This window comes from Triticum dicoccoides, chromosome 4B (assembly GCF_002162155.2).
Source record: "Triticum dicoccoides isolate Atlit2015 ecotype Zavitan chromosome 4B, WEW_v2.0, whole genome shotgun sequence".
Taxonomy (NCBI): domain Eukaryota; kingdom Viridiplantae; phylum Streptophyta; class Magnoliopsida; order Poales; family Poaceae; genus Triticum; species Triticum dicoccoides.
Window position 1 is genome coordinate 653259041 of NC_041387.1, and position 20913 is coordinate 653279953.

The 20913-nt window shown below is 50.2% G+C and overlaps 1 protein-coding gene across 6 annotated transcripts; it reads left to right on the forward strand.

Moving 5' to 3' along the window:
- Positions 1-13642: 13642 nt before the first annotated feature.
- On the forward strand, positions 13643-17264 carry LOC119292067. Of its 6 annotated transcripts, none has more exons than XR_005142845.1 (7): positions 13643-13881; positions 13968-14935; positions 15021-15158; positions 15543-15614; positions 15774-16262; positions 16371-16649; positions 16740-17264. XR_005142845.1 is itself a non-coding variant. In XM_037570896.1 (4 exons), exons 1-4 carry the CDS (start codon positions 13844-13846, stop codon positions 16800-16802), a joined length of 591 nt encoding a protein of 196 aa, XP_037426793.1. In that variant the 5' UTR covers positions 13647-13843; the 3' UTR covers positions 16803-17264. The 6 variants fall into 6 exon arrangements, 1 of the variants encoding a protein (XP_037426793.1); XR_005142843.1 differs by having other exon boundaries at positions 15774-16231; XR_005142842.1 differs by having other exon boundaries at positions 15774-16649.
- Positions 17265-20913: the final 3649 nt, after the last annotated feature.

The window sequence follows — 20913 nt, forward strand, 5'->3', positions numbered from 1 at the left end:
TTGGACATGAGCTGGCGAAGAACGTATATGCCGGGTAATAAAAAAGCTACATTTTTATCAATGGATTTGCACTCTCACATATTTTTGAGCTAGAAGCAATGGACTTGAAAAAAGGAATCTATTTTCCTTGTATTCTTTCTCCTCATCTTTCAATCATTGAAAAAATAAACAAAAGAGCGACAGTAGATTTCTAAATTAGAATCTGCCTTATCAAATTAGAAAATTAAACTACTTACTTCAAAGGAAGCAAAAAATTACCAAAATTACAATACAGCGGTGACATACCTTGATTCCTTGAAGTTGGATTGGATCTGTTGATGTATGATAAGTCGTTATCTCGTGGACTCTGATGGATTCAATCACCGCGAAGTGGACTGCCCTCTGCCGGTCTTCCGTATCGAGAGCAAAGGGGCGGCGGCGCAGGGTCATACGGAACCTCCAGAATGCCACGAACGAAATTACGAGGAGGATAGATCGATAGGAAAGTAACTGCTCGATCTCGCGGCTGATCTTTTCTGATGTCTACGACTAGCGATCAAGGCTCAAGCGGTGCTTTCCCATGTTTGGGTCTTTGGGCTAGAAAGTTGCCACGTTGGGCCATAATCTTTTTTCTTTTGACAATCGTTGGGCCATAATCAATTTAGGGTTAAACGAGATATGACAATACACTTTATACGTAGAACTAGTTGCTGTCGGATTTCGGATTCTGCCAGACCCTTAAGGTTCGAACTCTAGGGTGCGCGCGAAGATCTCTCCTCTACCAAACTACATCCCAACGCCTCGCTAAGAATCTAGGCTAGCAAAATGAACAGTACAAGGGACACAGGGATTATACTGGTTCAGACCACCATTGTGGTGTAATACTCTACTCCAGTGTGTGGTGTGCTGATTGCCTCAGGGGCTGATGATGAACAATATAAAGGAAGAACAACCTCGCGAGGGGACGAATTCTTGTGTTGGTGTGGGTGGTTCTGGCTAAGGTTCGATTGGTCGATCCCCTGCCTTGAGAATGGCTAGTCCTATATATAGAGGCACTGGTCCTCTTCCCAAATATTGACCGGGAAAGGCGCCAACAACGGTCATTTTAAAGGGGAACATCTAGTACACTTATCCTGACTAAAGTTGGTCTTCGACTGCCAAAGGCCCTGACGATGACGCCGTCTTGAGCTCCACGATGACCTCCATCCTGCAGCTCTGCTGGTCTTGGTCTTATTGCACCGAAACGGTAGCCTTTGCATGATGCCTTAGTCTGTGCTTTCTCCCTTTGCACCAAAGAGGAAACAAAGACACTGCGCAGGCCGGCGCCCGCCTGGTCTCGATCGTCACGGCTTGCATCATAGGCACCTCGTGAGGTACCCTTGCCTTGATCTCTCTGCCTCCTCGCGAGCCTGCCTGGCGAGGCCGCTCCCGAGGAAGCTTCCTGTCGTCCGCCCCGCAAGGCTTGGCTCCTTGCGAGGGTCTTGAGCTTGAGTCGATGAAGATGAGCCATACTGGGCCACCACTTGAGCCACGCCGCAGGCCGCAGGCAGGCAAGTCTGGGGACCCCCATTTCCAGAACGCCGACAGTAGCCCCCGGGCCCAAGGCGCGCTCGGACTTGGCTTAGCAGAGAAGCGAAGGGGCAAGTGCGAAGCGCCGCGGGCCCCAACAGCCTGCGGCCTTTGGCGACACGTGGCGGTTGATTGAACGTGGGCGTCTCCGCTTCCCCGCGACGCCTCGGCAACTGCCCAACTGACAAAAGGGTTGGCCCGGGTCAGGCATACCTTCTTTGCTCTCTTCTGTCTTGCTCCAGATCCCCTTTCTCGCTCTTCTACTCTTCGCCTCCGGAATCGTCCAGATCTGCCTCAATCTCTCGCCTCCGGCGAACAATGGCGCCTCGCAAGACCGCGCCCAGGGCTCCACAGGCCTGGTACTCGCGGGCTCTGGATCCCCCAAATATCTCGAAAAAGAATCTCGCTCTCGCGCGCCTGATGACGGCGGCGCAGGGCAGCGAGGCGGGGAGGACCGTGCTTCGGCCCGACTCTACTCAGCCTGAAGACAAGGGAAGCACCTTCTATCCGTTCTTCATGAGTGCCATCATCGCTGGTCCGGTGCCTCCTTTTTCTGAGTTTTTCCTTGCTGTTCTTCGCCAATACAACTTGCACGCCCTGCATCTCCACCCCAACTCTGTCCTTCTCTTGGCGATTTTCGCCTACTATTGTGAGGCTCACATTGGGTGCTGCCCTAAGTGGCCCTGCTGCGCCACTTCTTCTCCCTCCGAGTTTCTGGTGCCCACATCACCGCATGTGCGAGCTTTGTTGCATACTCCAAATCCAACGCCATATTGAAGACGGGGAATAGGATCGAAGGCTTCCGGAGCAAGTGGGTCATGGTGGACGTCAGGCGCATCCACCCCCGGCTGACGCTACCCGTGGGGCAGCCCAAGGCCGTCGATGCGTGGTCTCGCGCGGAGCTTGACGACCGTCGGGCGAAGATGGTGCTGAAGAAGATGAATGCGGGCCTGAGGCCGGGCAACTTGGGGGCGGCGAAGCTGACCGGGGCCATGCTCCTGAGGGAGTTCCTGGTGCACTGGGTGGCTCCACTTCAGGCGCACTCGCGCCCGTTGTGGAGGCTCGGAGACGCGGACACCGTCCTCCGCCTCAGCTCTGAGGACCTGGCCGCGGCCCTCCGCTCCTTGGTCGGGGAGGACGTGGCAATCCCGGAGGGCGCTCCGGTCCCCTTGTTCCTTCGCAATGACTGGGAGCTAGTAGTGAGCGCCATGCCCACATTCAATGGGGATGGACTGGTGCCAGCGGAAGCTCCCGAGGATCTGGCGGCGATGGCAATGGTGGACTTGTCCTCTGACGACTCCAGCGAGGGGAAGGAGAAAGACGAGGAGGAGGAGGAGGAAGAACATGACTACGAAGCGGCCGTCAAGGGGACAGGTGAGACCTCCCCTCGGCGTAGGTCCAGAGCCCTTCGTTCTATGCCGGATGACGACGAGGCTGGCGCCAGGCGAGAAGGAGAGGACCCGCCCTTAGTCCCAAGGAAGGACATGACGGGGTTGATCTCCCGAGGGTCTACTCCGGCCCTGGGGCAGCCTGAAGCCGGCTCCGGCCCCTCTGATGCGCCCCCTACTTCCGGACCTCCCGAGGCTGATCCCCGCAGGAGGCTTTTAGGATTCAAGTTTGGCTGGAGGCTGCTTGAGCCCGCGAATGCCGACTAGTAAGTGCTCGACTTCTGCTTTGCTTCCCGTTTCCGTCGCCAAGGCTTGACGTCTGTATTCCTTTGACTAGGCCACCGCCTGCGGCAAAAAGGTTGAAAGGGGCCTCGACGGCCCTGCCTGGGGCAAGCTCGCCTGCCGGGGTTGTGCCATCGCCTGTGGGAAAAAGAGGCAGCAAGGCTCGTGCCTCACCTACTCGGTCATCCTCGCGAGGCTAGGAGGGGTGCTCTGGCACGAATCCAGCCCCCGTGGTCCTGGCGACTCCAGAGGTGTCCACGCTTGACACCGTTGAGGCTCAGAAGGCCCCAATGCCTGATGGTGTGATCATGCTGCCGTCTTCTCCTCCTACTTCACCGGCTGCCGTCTCTCCGACCCCTTCCATCGTCTTGGATCGTGCTGCTGCCGAGCTGGGCCGGCTCCGAGAAGATCTCCAAGGCGCCGACCCCCACCTGGTGGTCAGGCGCCTGGAGTTAGTCTATGGAGGGTCCGCTCTGATGCCTCTGTCCGAGCGGCACTGAGCCAGGCTGTGTCGGCCCTCGAGGAGGAGGAGCAAGCCACCTCCCAGGCCAAGGCCGCTCGCGATGCAGCTTTGGGTGACGCCACGGATATCCGGAGCCGTTGCAAGGCGCTGGAGGACGAGCTGCAAGGTCTGCGTGACGAGCTTGCCAAGGAGGTTCGGGGCCGCCAGGAGAAGGAGGAGGAGATGATGGCTCGGTAGGCTGCCGTCAGGGATCGCGACGCTGAGCTTTCGGCCGATCGCGGTCAGCTGGAGACGCTGAAGCAGGCGCTGAAGGTGGAGAGAGTCGAGCTGGACGCCAAGGCAAAGGTCTTGGCTAAGGATCGGGTGGCCTTCGCAAAGCTGGAGGGGAAAGCTCGTGCGGCGCTGAAGACGCTCTACGACGGCGGCTTAGAGAAGCCGCTAGCCAGCACGGAGGACGGTCCCGCCAAGGTGCTTCCCTTCTTGGTCCAGGCGCTTGAAGATGTCGCGGACGGCATCGGCCCCACGGTCGAGGCTGAAGCATGTGTCCTTTCTTCTGCGGCGCTGACGCGCGTCCTCAGCCACGTCTACCTTTGCGACCCCAACGCCGACCTCGACAGCCTGCTAGAACCTGTCAGCGGCGAGCTTGCCGCCGCTGCTGCCGAGGCTGTGAAGGGCCAAGTGGAGGCCTTGCTGGCAAAGTTCCGTGCCTTCAGCACTAGGCCCAAGCGAGGTGCTGCCAGCTCCGCGGCTTCGGGGGGTGGAGCTGCCCAGCGCGACCCCACCACAAGTGACGGCGCCGCCAAGAAGTGACCTCTTCGCGGCTTCTATCCTGTTTTAATTCCTGCAACATGCACCGTGCCTCATGGAGGCGTTTAAACTTGTGTTTGGTATTGTGAAAACAACCTATGGTCTGTAATATTTGCTTCTGAATTTCCAGGAATTTGCAGTCCCCCCCCCTATTTGCTTTGTGTTCTACGTCGGCAGGGCCTGGCCCCGCACATACCTCAGCCGCCGTTAGCCCCGACCGGAAACCAGGACAGAACCAAGGAGTGAGGGGCTACATAACCAGTTAGGCTCCTGAGTCACGATGCTCAGGAGTCCCCCTTGACATGCGAATTAGCAAATAGGGAAGGGAGGGGGTGTAGGAGTGGATTGGTCATTCTACATCGGCAGGGCCCGGCCACGCGCATACCTCAGCCGCCGTTAGCCTTTCGGAACTAAGGGGTGAGGGGCTACGTGACCAGTTAGGCTCCTGAGTCGCGATGCTCAGGAGTCCACCTTGACGCTCAAACATTCTTCATACCTTGGCTCTGCTCAGGGAGAGGCGCGCGACGACCAGGTCCGAGGGACCTGGCTGGGTGGCGTGCGCTCAGGCGTGGCCCGGGTGCAGCCCCCATGTCCAGCCCCCTCGCGCGGCACTCCCGAGGGAGGCATTACGATAGGGCCGAACACTAAGCTCTGGGCTCCCTGAGGTTGATGCAACCATGGGCCGTCCTCAGTTGTTCATCACCAGCGTGGAGCATAGCGCTTCGGTATGTGTACGGGCATAGCCGCTCCTCGGCAGTGTCGTCAGCCAGTGTGGAGCATGGTGCTTCCACTGGTGCGTGGGAGGGGGCTCCCCTCCGGGAGGATCCCCCGGGGCGTGTACAGCCCTGCCCTGACATGTGGCCGGCACGGTAGGGCTAGACAAGGTGTATCTGGGCACCCGTGAGCCAACGCGGGACTCACGGGGCTCTACCTTAAGGCGGGTTGCGCCTGGCTCTGGGCCTTTGTTGGTGGTACGTTCCTGCAAGATCGGTTAGATGTCAATGCTCTACGTCCTCAGGTCCTGACCCTCGAGCAAGCTCAGCCGTCATTGGTATGCCGTGGATAAGGCTAGGAGGTGAGGGCTGGAGAGCCAGTAAGAGTCCATGAGTCGCAATGCTCAGGTGCCCCTCTTTTAACGTGCAAGCGATTAGCATGAGGGAGAAAAGGGGCCCGTGGTAGGCAACAGACGGTAATCATAACGGGTTGAATGTGCAAGGCACACGACCTAGATAAATGCAGGAAAGATACATGCCACGTGGTCAGGCCCGAGCAGCTTGGGGATGATGCAGCCCGATGGGCGCCCCTAGCAAGGTAAGCTAAATACATGAGAAAAAGAGATACATGCCGCAGGGACAGACCCACGTGACCTGGGAATGATGCAGCCATGGGGGGCGCTCCCAGTTAAAATGGAACTTGAAAGATGTCACCTGATACCCGTTGGAGATGAAGGAGTCTTGGAGTAGCTAACGACGTGCAGTGAGGAAGCCGACCCTCACGAGCCCCCAGGGCCCTGAGCCTCGGAAGGCTCCAGGGGCCCAGGCGGCTCCTCGAGGACCATCTCCATCTCTGCCAGGACCGCAGAGTGCCTGACCTCCTAAGCCTCCAGAATGCTTCACGTCAGGCGCTGATACGCAGCGGCCGCATTCGGCAAGCCGAGAGGCATGCGAACGTAGCTGTGAGACGGACCCTCGCAACGTCCCACACGTGAAGGCCAGAGGCGCTCCTGAGATGCGGCTCGGTTGAGCCCTTGCACGTCAATGCAGACGTCCAGCCCGCCATCCTCGCCTGGATGGGGAGCTACGCCGGGCAGGCGGCGGTTTCTACGCATGACTCTTGACTCCTATAGCTCTTGAGTGATTTTAGTGATGAACTCCTGAGGGTTGGACCTTCCTTGCTTCGTACCTTCCTGAGGGAAACGTGTCACGAAGCACACCTCCAAGTGGTGCCCGAGCGCCTCCCTCGTGATCTTGGCAAAGTCAGTGGCCCTCCAGGAGAGAGCCCTGGAGCCTTGCCCGAGGAGGGCGCTGGGCGCACCTTCCTATGTGACGGAGGGAGGCGCCCCTTGAACGGGCACGGATCCTGGCGTCATGCCACTGGAGGTGCCTGCCTCCTGAGGTCTCGGGACAGGTGATGTCGTCTTCTTCTTGGGGACTGCCTCGGGAAGGCTCCCGCTCTTGCGATCCGGGTCTTTGATTGACGCGGCCTGGAAGGCACGCTCGAGAGAACACACTGCATCCTTTTCCTCATAGGGGACTGTGATGACCCCACCGCTTCCTGGCATCTTGAGAACATTGTAGCCATGGTGAGTCACCGCCATGAACTTGGTCAGGGCTGGATACCCGAGGATGACGTTGTACGGCAGGCGAATGTGGGCGACGTCAAAGTCGATGAGCTCAGTACGGTAGTTTTTGCGCTGTCCGAAGGTGACAGGGAGGCGGACCTGCCCTATCTGGGTATTAGAACCATCGGTGACTCCTGAGAAAGGCTTGGTCGGCTGAAGCTGATCATATGGCACTTGGAGATTGTTGAATGTCTCGACAGACAGAATGTTGAGCCCTGCGCCACCATCGATGAGGGTCCTGGTGACCTGCACATTGCTGATAATTGGGGAACAGAGCATCGGGAGGACCCCGGCTATTGCTGCGCACTTAAGCTGATCCACTGGGCTGAACGTGATGGCACACGTGGACCACCTGAGAGGGCGCGAGGCCTCGAGCTTTGGGAGACTGCATTCACCTCGCGAGCAAACTGCTTGAAGATGCACTGAGAGGATGGGGCTTGAGCTCCGCCCAAGATGCAAGCGATAGCACGCGCCTCCTGGAAGCCCCCAACCCCCTCGTCCTGATGCTGGTCTTCATTCCTCCTTGGTGGCAGTGGCAGAGGAGGGAGGCCTGCGTTGCCTTGCGGGTGATCCTCACGAGGCTGATCCCTCCAAGCCCTCTCGCGAGGTTGGTCTTGCCAGTGGTCCTCGCGAGGCCGGTCACGCCACCCTTGGCGAGGGCCACGATCTTCCCATCGTCCTCCACCTCTTCCTCCTCCTCGGCCGTAGCCCCGATCGCTGCGTTCGAGGCGTCGGCCGACACGTCCATCTCGCACGGCCCTGAGCTTTTGTCATTCGTTGGTGTTGTGAGTGTGGAGGTCATGGTACACGCAGTACCGGCTGCCCTTGGACGACTCCGGCTGATCTCTGCCATGCTTGGTGTCTGGCTCAGCTGCGAGCACAACTGCTCCCTTGCGCTTCACATCCTTGGCCTTGGACTTCTTCTCTTCAGGATCAGCGGCTGGAAGCTCGAGGAGGGAGAGGCGCCCCTCCTCAGCCCTGGCGCACTTGGTCGCCAAGTTGAACAGCTCCACAGAGGTGCACAAATCTTCGTGGATCGCCAGTTCCTCCTTCATCTTGATGTCACGGACGCCATCAGATAAGGCTGAGATGATGGCTTCCTCAGTCACCATGTGGATCTTGAGGCGAGCGTTGTTGAATCGTTGAATGTACTTCTACAAGGTCTCTCTTGGTTGCTGCTTGATACGACGCAGGTCACTCATGGCCGGGGGCCGGTCGCGAGTGCCTTGGAAGTTGGCGATGAAGCGGGTGCACATCTCGTCCCAAGAGGAGATCGTGCTGGGAGGCAGGTTCAGGAGCCAGGTGCGGGCACCATCCTTGAGCACCATGGGAAACCAGTTCGCCATGACTTTTTCGTCTCCGTTGGCCGCTTCGATGCCCAGCTCGTAGAGCTGGAGGAACTTCGCGGGGTCGGCGGTGCCGTCATAGCGTGGAGGCAAATCCGGCTTGAACTTGCCCAGCCAGGCCACGCTGCGCAGCTCGGCGGTGAAGGCGCGGCAGCCTGCGGTGGCCACCGGGGGCCTTTGCTGACAAAGGGCTTGATCCTGGGGGTCTCCGCGCACTGCCGCCAGGTGCAGCGCGGGGTCTTGGCGTGCTGGAGCAGGAACGTGATCATGGCGAGCTGGTGTAGGGAGCACGCGAGCGCCTTCTTGAGGGCGAGGGACTTCTTGGCATCTCCTTTCTTGTTGCGCGGGCGCTGGGCGCGGTGGGTCTCGCCTAGGGGCCAAGTGCCTTGGATCCAGGATGCCTTCTTGGGGAGGAGGCGGCAGATGCGACTCCGAAGCTGCGTTGCCCGCGCAGGACGGAGGGCGATGCGGCGAAAGGGACGGCGCAGGGGAGCCCCCTGCGGCCGCTGACGAGCTCGGGGATGCGAGCGAGCCACTCTTTGTAGAGGTCGTCGACGGGGCGGTAGTGCAGGAGTTCACGCGCCAGGAGCAACGCGGCGTGCGCGTCTGCAGGAGCGCGACGAGCCTGCTGGAGTTAGCGACGGGGTGGCGGTGCGGCCTTCTCGCCACACCGAGGGATGCAGCAACGACGCCTGCTGCTCGTTCCTCGCCGGGCCGGTGGCGGCATGGGCGGCAGGCGACGGGGAACAACGGGGAGGCCCACCGACAGGAGCCGTCTGGGCGACATGGGCAGCGAGAGCAGCATGACGCTCGACACGGGCTCGGCGAGCGTCAGCCATGGACGCGATGGATGATAGGATGCGAGACGGCGGAGGTAAAGATTCGGGCACCACCCCTACCTGGCGTGCCAAATGTCGGATTTCGGGTTCCGGCAGACCCTTGAGGTTCAAACTCTGGGTGCGCGCGAAGATCTCTTCTCTACCAACCTACGTCCCAACGCCTCGCTAAGAATTTAGGCTAGCAAGATGAACAGCACAAGGGACACAGGGTTTATACTGGTTCAGGCCATCATTGTGGTGTAATACCCTACTCCAGTGTGCGGTGTGCGGATTGCCTCAGGGGCTGATGATGAACAATACAAAGGAAGAACAGCCTCGCGAGGGGAGGAATTCTTGTGTTGGTGTGGGTGGTTCTGGCTAAGGTTCGATTGGTCGATCCCCTGCCTTGAGAATGGCTAGTCCTATATATAGAGGCCCTAATCCTCTTCCCAAATATTGAGCGGGAAGGGCGCCAACAACAACCATTTTGAAGGGGAACATCTAGTACACTTATCCTGACTAAAGTTGGTCTTCGACTGCCAAAGGCCCTGACGATGACGCCGTCTTGGGCTCCACGATGACCTCCATCATGCAGCTCTGCTGGTCTTGGTCTTGTTGCACCGAAACAGTAGCCTTTTCCTGATGCCTTGGTTTGTGCTTGCTCCCTTTGCACCAAAGAGGAAACAAGGACACTGCACAGGCCGGCGCCCGCCTGGTCTCGATCGTCATGGCTTGCATCATGGGCACCTCGCGAGGTACCCTTGCCTTGATCTCTCCACCTCCTCGCGAGCCTTCCTGGCGAGGCCGCTCCTGAGGAAGCTTCCTGTCGTACGCCCCGCGAGGCTTGGCTCCTTGCGAGGGTCTTGAGCTTGAGTCGATGAAGATGGGTCATACTGGGCCACCACTTGAGCCATGCCGCAGGCCGCACGCAGGCAAGTCTGGGGACCCCCGTTCCCAGAACGCCGACAGTTGCTAAAAAAAACTACTAGTAGAACTAGCACATAGTAACGAGACATTGTAGGGACGAACCAACCTATGATTGGATGGTTAGAGGGACAGTGGTATCTCCAACCCACCAGGATTTAAGTCCTAGTGCTCGCATTATTCTTGAATTATATCATGATTTTCGCCGATGCACTTTCAGTGGGAGGAGATGTTCCCATCGATGACGAGGCGCCTACGGTGTGTATGAGCGCTTGAGTTTGTATTGTTTTTAAAAAAACAAGATATTGTAGGGGGATGACGCGATGTGGGGTGTCTGGCCCCTGCTCGTACCCCTTGTCTCTGCTATCGAGGGGATACACACGGTGTTTTTATCAAATAGCGGATACACATATATACGCACGCTTGTATGTATCTTTATTTTGGAGGGGAGGCTGCGATGGTACTTCCTCCCCTCTCCATCTTTTGGGTTTGTTATATACCCACTTATACTAGCTAGATAACGCCCCGCACGTTGCTACGAAATTTTTTAATGGTCAACTTATCAAAAATAGATTTAGATATATGGGAGTAGTATCGCATCACATTCATGCTAGAGGTAAATGAAGGGTGGGTGCATGTCATATTGTCTTGTGACATTCAAATTCAACTATTTATTGTTGAAAAATAAAAATAAAAAATAATGACACGGAGGTTTTTTGTATGTCTTTTGATGATTTGGAGGGTGTGCATGTTGTGGAAAGTGAGAAGTTGATTGATGTGATGTGCTTGATGATGTGGATGGCTTGAATGTGCATTTAAATGAGAGGTGACATGTGGGGGATATATATGATGAGGTGGATAGGCTACATATTAACATAAATAAGATAGCATGGATGAATTTCTTAGGTGTATATAGTATATAAGATTTCAATTCATCTAGTTTAATATTTCTGCCATCGCATAGTCGAACATGCAGCTCTACCCTAGCCTTAACACATCCCAATGGTACGACCAACTTGCACTGCATCATTCAAGCCCTAGCAATGTCCCCTTGTGGCCTCTTTCAAAATCCCATGCCCTCCTGCCCGCACATAGAGACTGGCCATCACTCGTCTTCACATTCTCCAGGCTCTCAAGCACTCGCCCCACCCAAAAGAAAACTGCTCCAAATAGAACCCTTGACCCACAAGTCATGCATCACTTCTCTGGGCACCCAGATCCAGGGCTCTCCACAATGCCTGAGGCTCTGGCAGGAAGCGATAGTCAATATTTACCCCAACAGTGGCCAGATGTTTATTGTGTCACTCGTAGTACAATATTATAAATGATGGACATAAAACACATGACTCCTAGTAGAGGTACATCACCATTTATTTGGTGATGGGTAGTCCATCACTGATAAGTTTTACAACCATCGCTGACGGCTTTTCATTGTCCCTCGTTGATGTGATGCACCAATGACGGGCCTAAGTGGGCATGTCATTGGTAATCGATCACCAAGGGGGTTTTCAGTAGTAGTGCATGGACAATGTTGGCGAGGGGCTCTTGTGTTGGGGAACGTAGTAATTTAAAAAAAAAATCCTACGCACACGCAAGATCATGGTGATGCATAGCAACGAGAGGGGAGAGTGTGTCCACGTACCCTCGTAGACCGAAAGCAGAAGCGTTAGCACAACACGGTTGATGTAGTCGTACGTCTTCACGATCCGACCGATCAAGTACTGAACGCACGGCACCTCCCAGTTCAGCACACGTTCAGCTCGATGACGTCCCTCGAACTCCGGTCCAGCCGAGCTTTGAGGGAGAGTTCCATCAGCACGATGGCGTGGTGACGATTATGATGTTCTACCGATACAGGGCTTCGCCTAAGCACCGCTACGATATTATCAAGGTGGATTATGGTGAGGGGGGCACCGCACACGGCTAAGAGATCCAAGGGATCAATTGTTGTGTCTAGAGGTGCCCCCTGCCCCCGTATATAAAGGAGCAAGGGGGGAGGCCGGCCAGCCTTGGGGCGCACCAAGGAGGGAGGAGTCCTCCTCCTAGTAGAAGTAGGACTCCCCTCTTTCCTAGTCCAACTAGGAAAAGGAAGGGGGAAGGAAGGAGAGGGAAAGGAGAAGGAAAGGGGGGGCGCCCCCCCTCCCTAGTCCAATTCGGACCCCCTATAGGGAGGGGGTGCAGCTTCCCCTTGTGGGCTGCCTTCCCTCTTCCCTATGGCCCATGTAGGCCCAATAGTCCCCCCGGGGTTTCCGATAACCCCCCGGCACTCCGATAAATACTTGAATCACTCGGAACCTTTCCGCTGTCCGAATATAGTCGTCCAATATATCAATCTTTACATCTCGACCATTTCGATACTCCTCGTCATGTCCCCGATCTCATCCGGGACTACGAACTACCTTCGGTACATCAAAACACATAAACTCATAATATAACCGTCATCGAACTTTAAGCACGCGGACCCTACGAGTTCGAGAATTATGTAGACATGACCGAGACACATCTCCGGTCAATAACCAATAGCGGAACCTGAATGCTCATATTGGCTCACACATATTCTACGAAGATCTTTTATCGGTCAAACTGCATAACAACATACGTTGTTCCCTTTGTCATCGATATGTTACTTGCCCGAGATTCGATCGTTGGTATCTCAATATCTAGTTCAATCCCGTTACCAGCAAGTCTCTTTACTCGTTCTGTAATACATCATCCTGTAACTAACTCATTAGTTACAATGCTTGCAAGGCTTATAGTGATGTGCATTACCTAGTGGGCCCAGAGATACCTCTCCGACAATCGGAGTGACAAATCCTAATTTCGAAATACGCCAACCGGACAAGTACCTTCGGAGACACCTGTAGAGCACCTTTATAATCACCCAGTTACATTGTGACGTTTGGTAGCACACAAAGTGTTCCTCCGGTAAACGGGAGTTGCATAATCTCATAGTTATAGGAACATGTATAAGTCATGAAGAAAGCAATAGCAACATACTAAACGATCAAGTGCTAAGCTAACGGAATGGGTCAAGTCAATCACATCATTCTTCTAATGATGTGATACCGTTAATCAAATGACAACTCATGTCTATGGTTAGGAAACTTAACCATCTTTGATTAACGAGCTAGTCAAGTAGAGGCATATTAGTCTATACTACTATATAGTATACGAATAACTTACAATATGGACCGTTGGATAATATCAATCCAATGGCTCACGTTTGTTTGCCCAGATTCTGGTGCAATATATACCGTTGGATAAGAGAATCCTACGACTGTTATCCCAAGGATTCGCCCGGCTGCAGACTGACCCCTACATGCGCACATGGCAGCCTCCAAACTGGTACTAAACATGTGACATATGGGGCCCATCCTACATAGTCCCAGTAAACTCCAGAGTACATCCTTCCAGTAAACTCCGTAGAATTCTTTCTATAGAAAATTTGACATCTACTTTGCCCGATTCTCTCCACAACCTGCAATGAGAAGGAGGCTAGCTCGGTAGAAACCTCCAAAAAAAAGGTCAACCTCAAAATGTTTCCATGATTTGGCTGGATATAATAGAAAAAACGCCTATATGTGGGAAGTGGTGTTTCTGAACACGAGCACACCTGCACTCTATATCTGGGCGGTTGAGTGGTGTCTCGGGATGTGATGCATGAAAGAGCTGGGTGAGATACGCGAGCGTCTGTAAGTATTGAAAAAGAAGAAATACACCTGAGCTATCGCTAGGACGGAGACAAAGGAAGGGCGGTCGTAGACGGCAGGAAGTTGAGCCGTGGCTCAACTCGTGGGGCCCCTTCCTGATCCGTGGCTCAGGATTCGTGGTACTGTCGTCTCCTACCTTACCCTGCTGGATTCAATGGGTGGGAGTTGTGGAGACACCGTCGCCGCCGCCCGATTCAGGCGAATCCATTGCCGGCTATGGAATTCCTTCTGCAGCTGATTACTACTCCTAGAAGGTAAGAAATTTTGATGAATCTGGAGCGGTGGAAATTGGTGTTGCCTTTGGTCTTGATTTGCTTCCCGCTTGTGTTCTTGTGCACAGATCCCCTTTGGTTGAGGAGGTGGATGGAAGTCATCTCTCCATGGATCTGCTGGATAAAGGACGGCGACGTCTTTCAGGGCAGTGGAAGAGCCGCCGCCGGCATCCTTTAGGGCAGACGTGCGGAACTGTCAGAAACAGGCAGGCGTGGATGGACGACGGGAGAGCTCGGCCCAGTTGTCTGCAAAATGGATGCACCCTGGTGGTCAAAGAGGTTCGCTAGAAAACCAGAAATCTAAAATTTTGCCTGTGTCTGCTTCGTTGATAATGCTGGGATCAAAGTAATCTGGGATGAGTAGATCTGTGACAATTCCCTTGGGGATGGTAGCAATGGAAACTGGTAGAGTTTTGAGTGTATGTCATGCTATTATTCTCTGCTGCTACAAAAACTTAGCAAATGTACATACTGCTTGAGGGATGCTGTGATTATGAATGATTTGAGGCAGTGCACACATTGATGTCTCATTCGGCATTAAGCATACAGAGTCGTTAATTTTCTCAAGTATTCTCCTTGGATATATGCTAATGGAGTTGCTTTGTTGCTTCATTCTCCTCTCTGAATTCAAGATTTGGTTCAGCAGTGCCCACAGACCTTCCAGGTTTGCAGGATTTCTGGTGTATGTTGTCATGGATTCGATGTCACGCAGGTCCAGGGATTTTAGAAGGGCTATTTAGTCCACAATAGTTCTTGAGAATTATTTGTCAACCTATACCCTGTAGCAGACAAACCGGATAGATACTTGCGATACGATCAACAGAAATTTAGAATTACCGGTTGCTAATGGGCACGCATGAACAATCAAATTTGTGTTCTTACTTCGTCCTTTTTGCAGTATTTGATGGAGAACAATGATTTCATGGCCATCGGAATAATTGGTCCACCTGGTTTGGCATGTCAACCACCATGAACGAGCTTTATTGCATTATATTCTTCCTTTGGAATTAATCTGTGTTCATCTAATTAAAATACGGTAACCGATGACCCCAAAGCTACAAGTGATGTTTGCCAATATTGTGGTGGAAATCTGAAATGAGTGTTATACTGTATTTTTACAGGATAATTTGTTGAAGTAACATATGTGACCCATCATTTTAAACCTCAATTATCTTCACCAAACAAGGAAAATAAAATTGATAACCTATGAGGCAATGAAGACAGCATGGCCAATCTCTGCTCTGTTTTCTGCACACAGGGTGAGCATCATGAACTGTTATACTTGCCTTAAGAGTATTTTTCATTTAATAAGATGCTCACTTATATTTATATGAATAAATAAATCTTTCAGTTTCTTGTTGGTAAAAGAAATCCCTGTCATCCTTCCCGCCACAACCTGTTGTGGCCTTCATGCCTTAGTATGTGCCTGATCCTTACAGAGTTTCAGGGCAACTACTACACTCCATGAGTTGGCAAATATATATTTAGAGGCGAATAAGGACATTTAATCATTTCATGTACCACGAACATCATAGAAACTAGATTGAGCGCGCGCAGATATGTAGAGTACATAGTTTGATACATTTTCCTTTTATTGATCATTTGGCTGATGCTTCTCCTGCTGCCTGGATTTTCTTCTAAAGAAAAGTGACAATGAACACTGGCCAAACATATGACCAAGAGTCCACAGGACCTAGATCATCGACTCTGCCCAGGTTAGCTATCTTTCTATAACCAGTCTTTTTTTGGTTTGATCATTCGCCAGACCATGTGTCTTTGATTTAATTGATATGTTGTTTATTCCTTTGATTCAGTATAAATAGGCTGTAAAGGTATTCCCCTAATGCCACTGTATATGCTGTTGAAAACTGCAGGCCGCTGCAGCAGTAGTGAGGATCCCTTACAGTATGATAATTGATATGCTAACAGAACTAGGATTACCAAAGGTTTAATATCGTTAGAAAATATATGACGGCAGCAAGGCCTGTGTCACTGTCTTTTGTAGCACTCCTATGCTACTCCATGATAGTGAATCTACCCGTGCATCCATATCTACAGTCCTTTCCATAGATGATGATGCAGCAGAGGACACAGTTGCTATTGAAGCTAAAGGTGCTTGGAAAACGCAACCAACACAGAGATCGGACTACAATAAAAATCACATGAAGCGCCTCCAAACCTGAATGAGCAGCTCATGCACCTGCTCAACATAGTGAATGGGAGCAAAGAAAAGCTTGCCAGGGGTTGATTCCTTGCCGTGAGGCACATGAGGTCCTTCTGTGAACAAATACAAAACTTGACATCTCTTATGCCCAAGACGCCATAAGATGAGGTCATAAACACAGCTCTAGGCAATATCAGTGGTAGCATTTTAATTCTGCACAGTGAGCTATATAGTAGATTTGCTGTCACTTGTGATGTAACTCTTTTGATGTGGATCCTAAGTGATGCAATTTGTGCTTTGGGTGCAGGGGAGGCTGCTGATGGGGGCTAACCTGGCTATCAAGGGACATGCTAGCAAGATATGCACAAGGGCAATGTTTGGGCATATATTTTATGAGTGTGGCGCATACCAGGTTTTATATGAGAAGAAGAACAGATCATATCTTGCAATACATACGGAGGTCGAGCGCAAGGAGAAGTGGTGCAGAGTATCATACAAGGTCACAATGATGGAGGGTGGGAATGACTTTGACTGTGAGTGTGGGCAGTTCGCCCACATGGGTATACTACACACCCATGTTCTTGAGGTATTGTTTTCCTTAAATTAGTATAGTTTACAGTACTAGCAATGCAAATGTGGAGGGTTGGTACCAAAAAATGAACAATGTTGTTTTCAGAAAATGCGGGTACTGGACTTTATCCATGTGAAGCAGATCCCCGAGACACACATACTAGCATAGCACTAGTGAAAATCTAAATAGTACCTACAACCTCGGAAGCTTGCTAGGTGCAAGAATTGTGGGGTTAAGGGCCACAGGAGAAACAACTGCACAAAACCAATGGATCTGAGATTAGGGGGTGTCTGATGCTGGTGTGAAGTGCATGGCTGCAGCAGCAGCATCAGTTCTGACTGATGAAAACCAAGGAGAGCAAGGGTGTAATCTAAAGATATGTTGATGTGTTTTGGGCATTTTCTATTTATGTTGTACTCATGTACTGTGTGGTACCGTCCGGCAGTGAGGCTGACTATGGATGTATCTATGCAGTGCATTTCCAGGATCAGGTGTTTCGATGTAGAATTATTGTTATTTTCACGTGATTCATGGCCCCACCTGGTGTGTGTGATGCCGGTGACTAGAGTGGCATGCCTGAGACTGAATTGCAGTGCTTCTATGTGTTATCTGATACTGAATTCTGATGCATGTTCAGGCAGACTTGTGGCGCTTGTTTGTGTCGCGTGAAACTGAATTGTGCCACCTGAAGTTGTATAGAGAATATCTAAAATAAGTGGAATCAGGGGTGATGTGATCATTCGGCGTTGGGTAGCACCAATTCGTGTTTTTTTAGGCGATGAATTCGGTCAATGTGTGCTGTGCATTGTTGATGCTTTTAGGGTAGGGTTGCGCTAACTGCCACACGTGTGGCAGGAAGGGAGACGCACCACACGTCTCTAATGTAAACAGATTGCCACGTTATTGCATGCATGCAGGAATCTTTTTGGATTTTCAGTTTTTAAAATATTTTATCTCTTAAACAAAAAATCCGATAGAAAATCCGTTTGCACCATTAAATCCCTCGCGATGAGATCTTTGAAACTAGATCCCATGTTGATATGTTTTGATGAATTTTTTTTGGATTAAAAGTTGCTATGTCTATTGCATATGAATTGCCATGATGTTTACACTGAAGTTGTCATGATATGTTTCAGCTATTTTCTTCTACATTTAAAAGTAAATTTTGACATTTATAAAACGGGGAATTAAGAAACTAGACTTGCCATGAACCATAAACTAAAATTACCATGATACATGCACGTAAAATTGCCATGGTTCATACAAAAAATAATTTTCATGGTCAAAGTACTGGAGTTGCCATCATCAAAATACGAAAATTGTCATGATCTACAAACTAAAATTGCCACATGGCAACTTTAGTTTAAGCCCTATGGCAACTGCAGTGTAAACATCGTGGCAACTTCTGGCAAAAAAAAATTCGTCGAAACATATCAACATGGGGTCTAGTTTTGAAGATCTCGTCGAGACGGATTTAATGGTGAAAATGAATTTTTAGTTCGCTTTTTTATTTAGGAGATACAACATTTTTAAGCCGAAACCAAAAAAAATCTGCTGATGTCATCTATTCATACGTGGCAAAATGAGTGGTGATGGAGGCGTGTCGGCGATGTGCAAACGCCCACACGCATTTTCGTTAGGGTAAGCAGTGGGGAATCTTCAGGGGTAGCGGTTCTTTAGTGGAACGATGAAGGGCTAATAAATAGGTGAGTGTAAACGGTTAGCGACGTCCGAGCCATGGCCCATACCGTTGACAGCCATTCTGAGCCGCGACGCGTGAGACGGCGTCACATTAAATGGGTTGGTGGGTGGGCCATGGGCTGGAATATGGTTGCATATACTATTTAGAATACACTCACATATATATGGGCTGGTGGGAATCTAGGAGCGAACGAGCGATGAAGATAACGAGCTCATCTGAGCTCGTGCTCAGAACAACACTTTCGCTATATGTGTTGATCTGTTAGCCGCAAAAAGGAGAAAAAAATCGCCATGAGACCTGCCAATATAATTTTTAGTTTCTTATTTTTGGATTATGTACTTCTCTAAAGTAAATATAATTTGACATTTCTTCTATTACATTGCTTATCGATCTAAATTTAAAAAAAATATGTGCACATAGTTAAATATGTATTATTTCCACCAAAAAATATTTACATTTCTTACCTTTCAAACTACGTATAACAAATGTGCATAATATAAATAGTAGATTTTTGTATTATCAAAATCAATGGTTGAACAGATAAGTGTTAACAATACAATTATTTCATAAAGAAAAACATGTGTCTTATATAAAATGCAAACGACATATTTGAGAACGCCCCCAAATAATTTATCATCATTTTCGTGTTTAGATTCAAGATGAGTGAGTTGTGATTATTTTGATATTTAATAAAATTTCTCTAAACATTGTTAATATTTTGTTATGTTGCACCTATGTGCCTTCACATCGTCCACTATATGGGCCTGAAATAAGGATCAACTTTACATATTGAAAATTTCTCTAGATAAAATGACAAACCAAAATAAATTTAACAACTCCCTTAAATGTTGAAATAAGGGGCCACCTTTATGCCAAGTTCTATCCGCAGTCTGATTCAGGTCCAATGGCCACAACTTCATATTCTTCCTCATTTTGGTGGTGTTCTTCTTTCTGGAAACATCGCCAGACACCGACCCAACAGCGCACCGCCCCGCCCTTTGCCCTGCTCGACTAGACCTCCTCTACTCCCCCTCCCCCACCAATCTCTAAATCTCGGCAGCTTTCTCGTAGCCAGCGAGCTCCCCGCACCCCCATTCCACCAGAACCCATCAACCTATTGACTTCCCTCCACCGACAATGATGTTGATGTTTTCGTGTAGGCCCCAACTCCCGGTCACTCATGGCTCGAAATCACCAACACACATGTCTCGGCATCAGACACTAGGTTAAATCGACGGGTCTGATTTGCAATTTCACACCAAAGAAGTTCAAAAATCTTTGAATTAATTATTTATCACTTCCACCTAAACAATTAATATAATGACTAATTTGTCTATGATATCGTCCTTCCTATGTTATGCTTTATTTATAACATTCATGGACTTTTTTTGCAATACTCATTGAAAAATGGAAAATGTTGTGTGAGCCGTGCCCTCCTGAGTTATTCATTAATTTTGTGCATGATTAAGTATTGACGTGCAAAGCACGTACAACTTACTAGTGACACTATGTTTGTCTATGTATTCACACATGTATTATGTTTCCGGTTAATACAATTCTAGCATGAATAATAAACATTTATCATGAAATAAAGAAATAAATAATAACTGTATTATTGCCTCTAGGGCATATTTCCTTCAGTCTCCCACTTGCACTAGAGTCAATAATCTAGTTCACATTGCCATGTGATTTAACACTAATATTCATATCTGTATATGATTAACACCCATAGTTCACATCGTTATGTGACCAACACCCAAAGGGTTTACTAGAGTCAATAATCTAGTTCATATTGCTATGTGATTAGCACCCAAAAAGTACTAAGGTGTGATCATGTTTTGCTCGTGAGAGAAAGTTTAGTCAAAGGGTCTGTCACATTCAGAGCCGTATGTATTTTGCAAAAATATTCTATGTCTACAATGCTCTGTACGGAGCTACTACAGCTAATTGCTCCCACTCTCAATATGTATCCAGATTGAGACTTAGAGTCATCTGATCAGTGTCAAATCTTGCATCGACGTAAACCTTTACGACGAACCTCTTGTCACCTCCATAATCGAGAAACATATCCTTATTCCACTAAGGATAATTTTGACCAATGTCCAGTGATATACTCCAAGATCACCATTGTACTCCCTTGCCAAACCAGGGCATAGTATACATTAGGTCTGGTCCATAGCATGGCATACTTTTATAGAACCTATGACTGAGAATAGGAAATGACTTTCATTCTCTTTCTATTTTCTGCCGTGGTCGGGATTCGAGTCTTACTCAATTTCGTACCTTTGCAACACAGGCAAGAACTCTTTCTTTGACTATTCCATTTTGAGCTACTTCAAAATCTTGTCAAGGTATGTGCTCATTGAAAATCTTATCAAGCGTCTTGATCTATCTCAATAGATCTTGATGCTCAATATGTAAGTAGCTTTACTGAGGTCTATCTTTTAAAGAACTCCTTTCAAACACTTCTGCATGCTTTCCAGAAAAATTCTACATCATTTCTGATCAACAATATGTCACTCACATATACTTATCAGAAAGGTTGTAGTGCTCCCACTCACTTTATTGCAAATACAG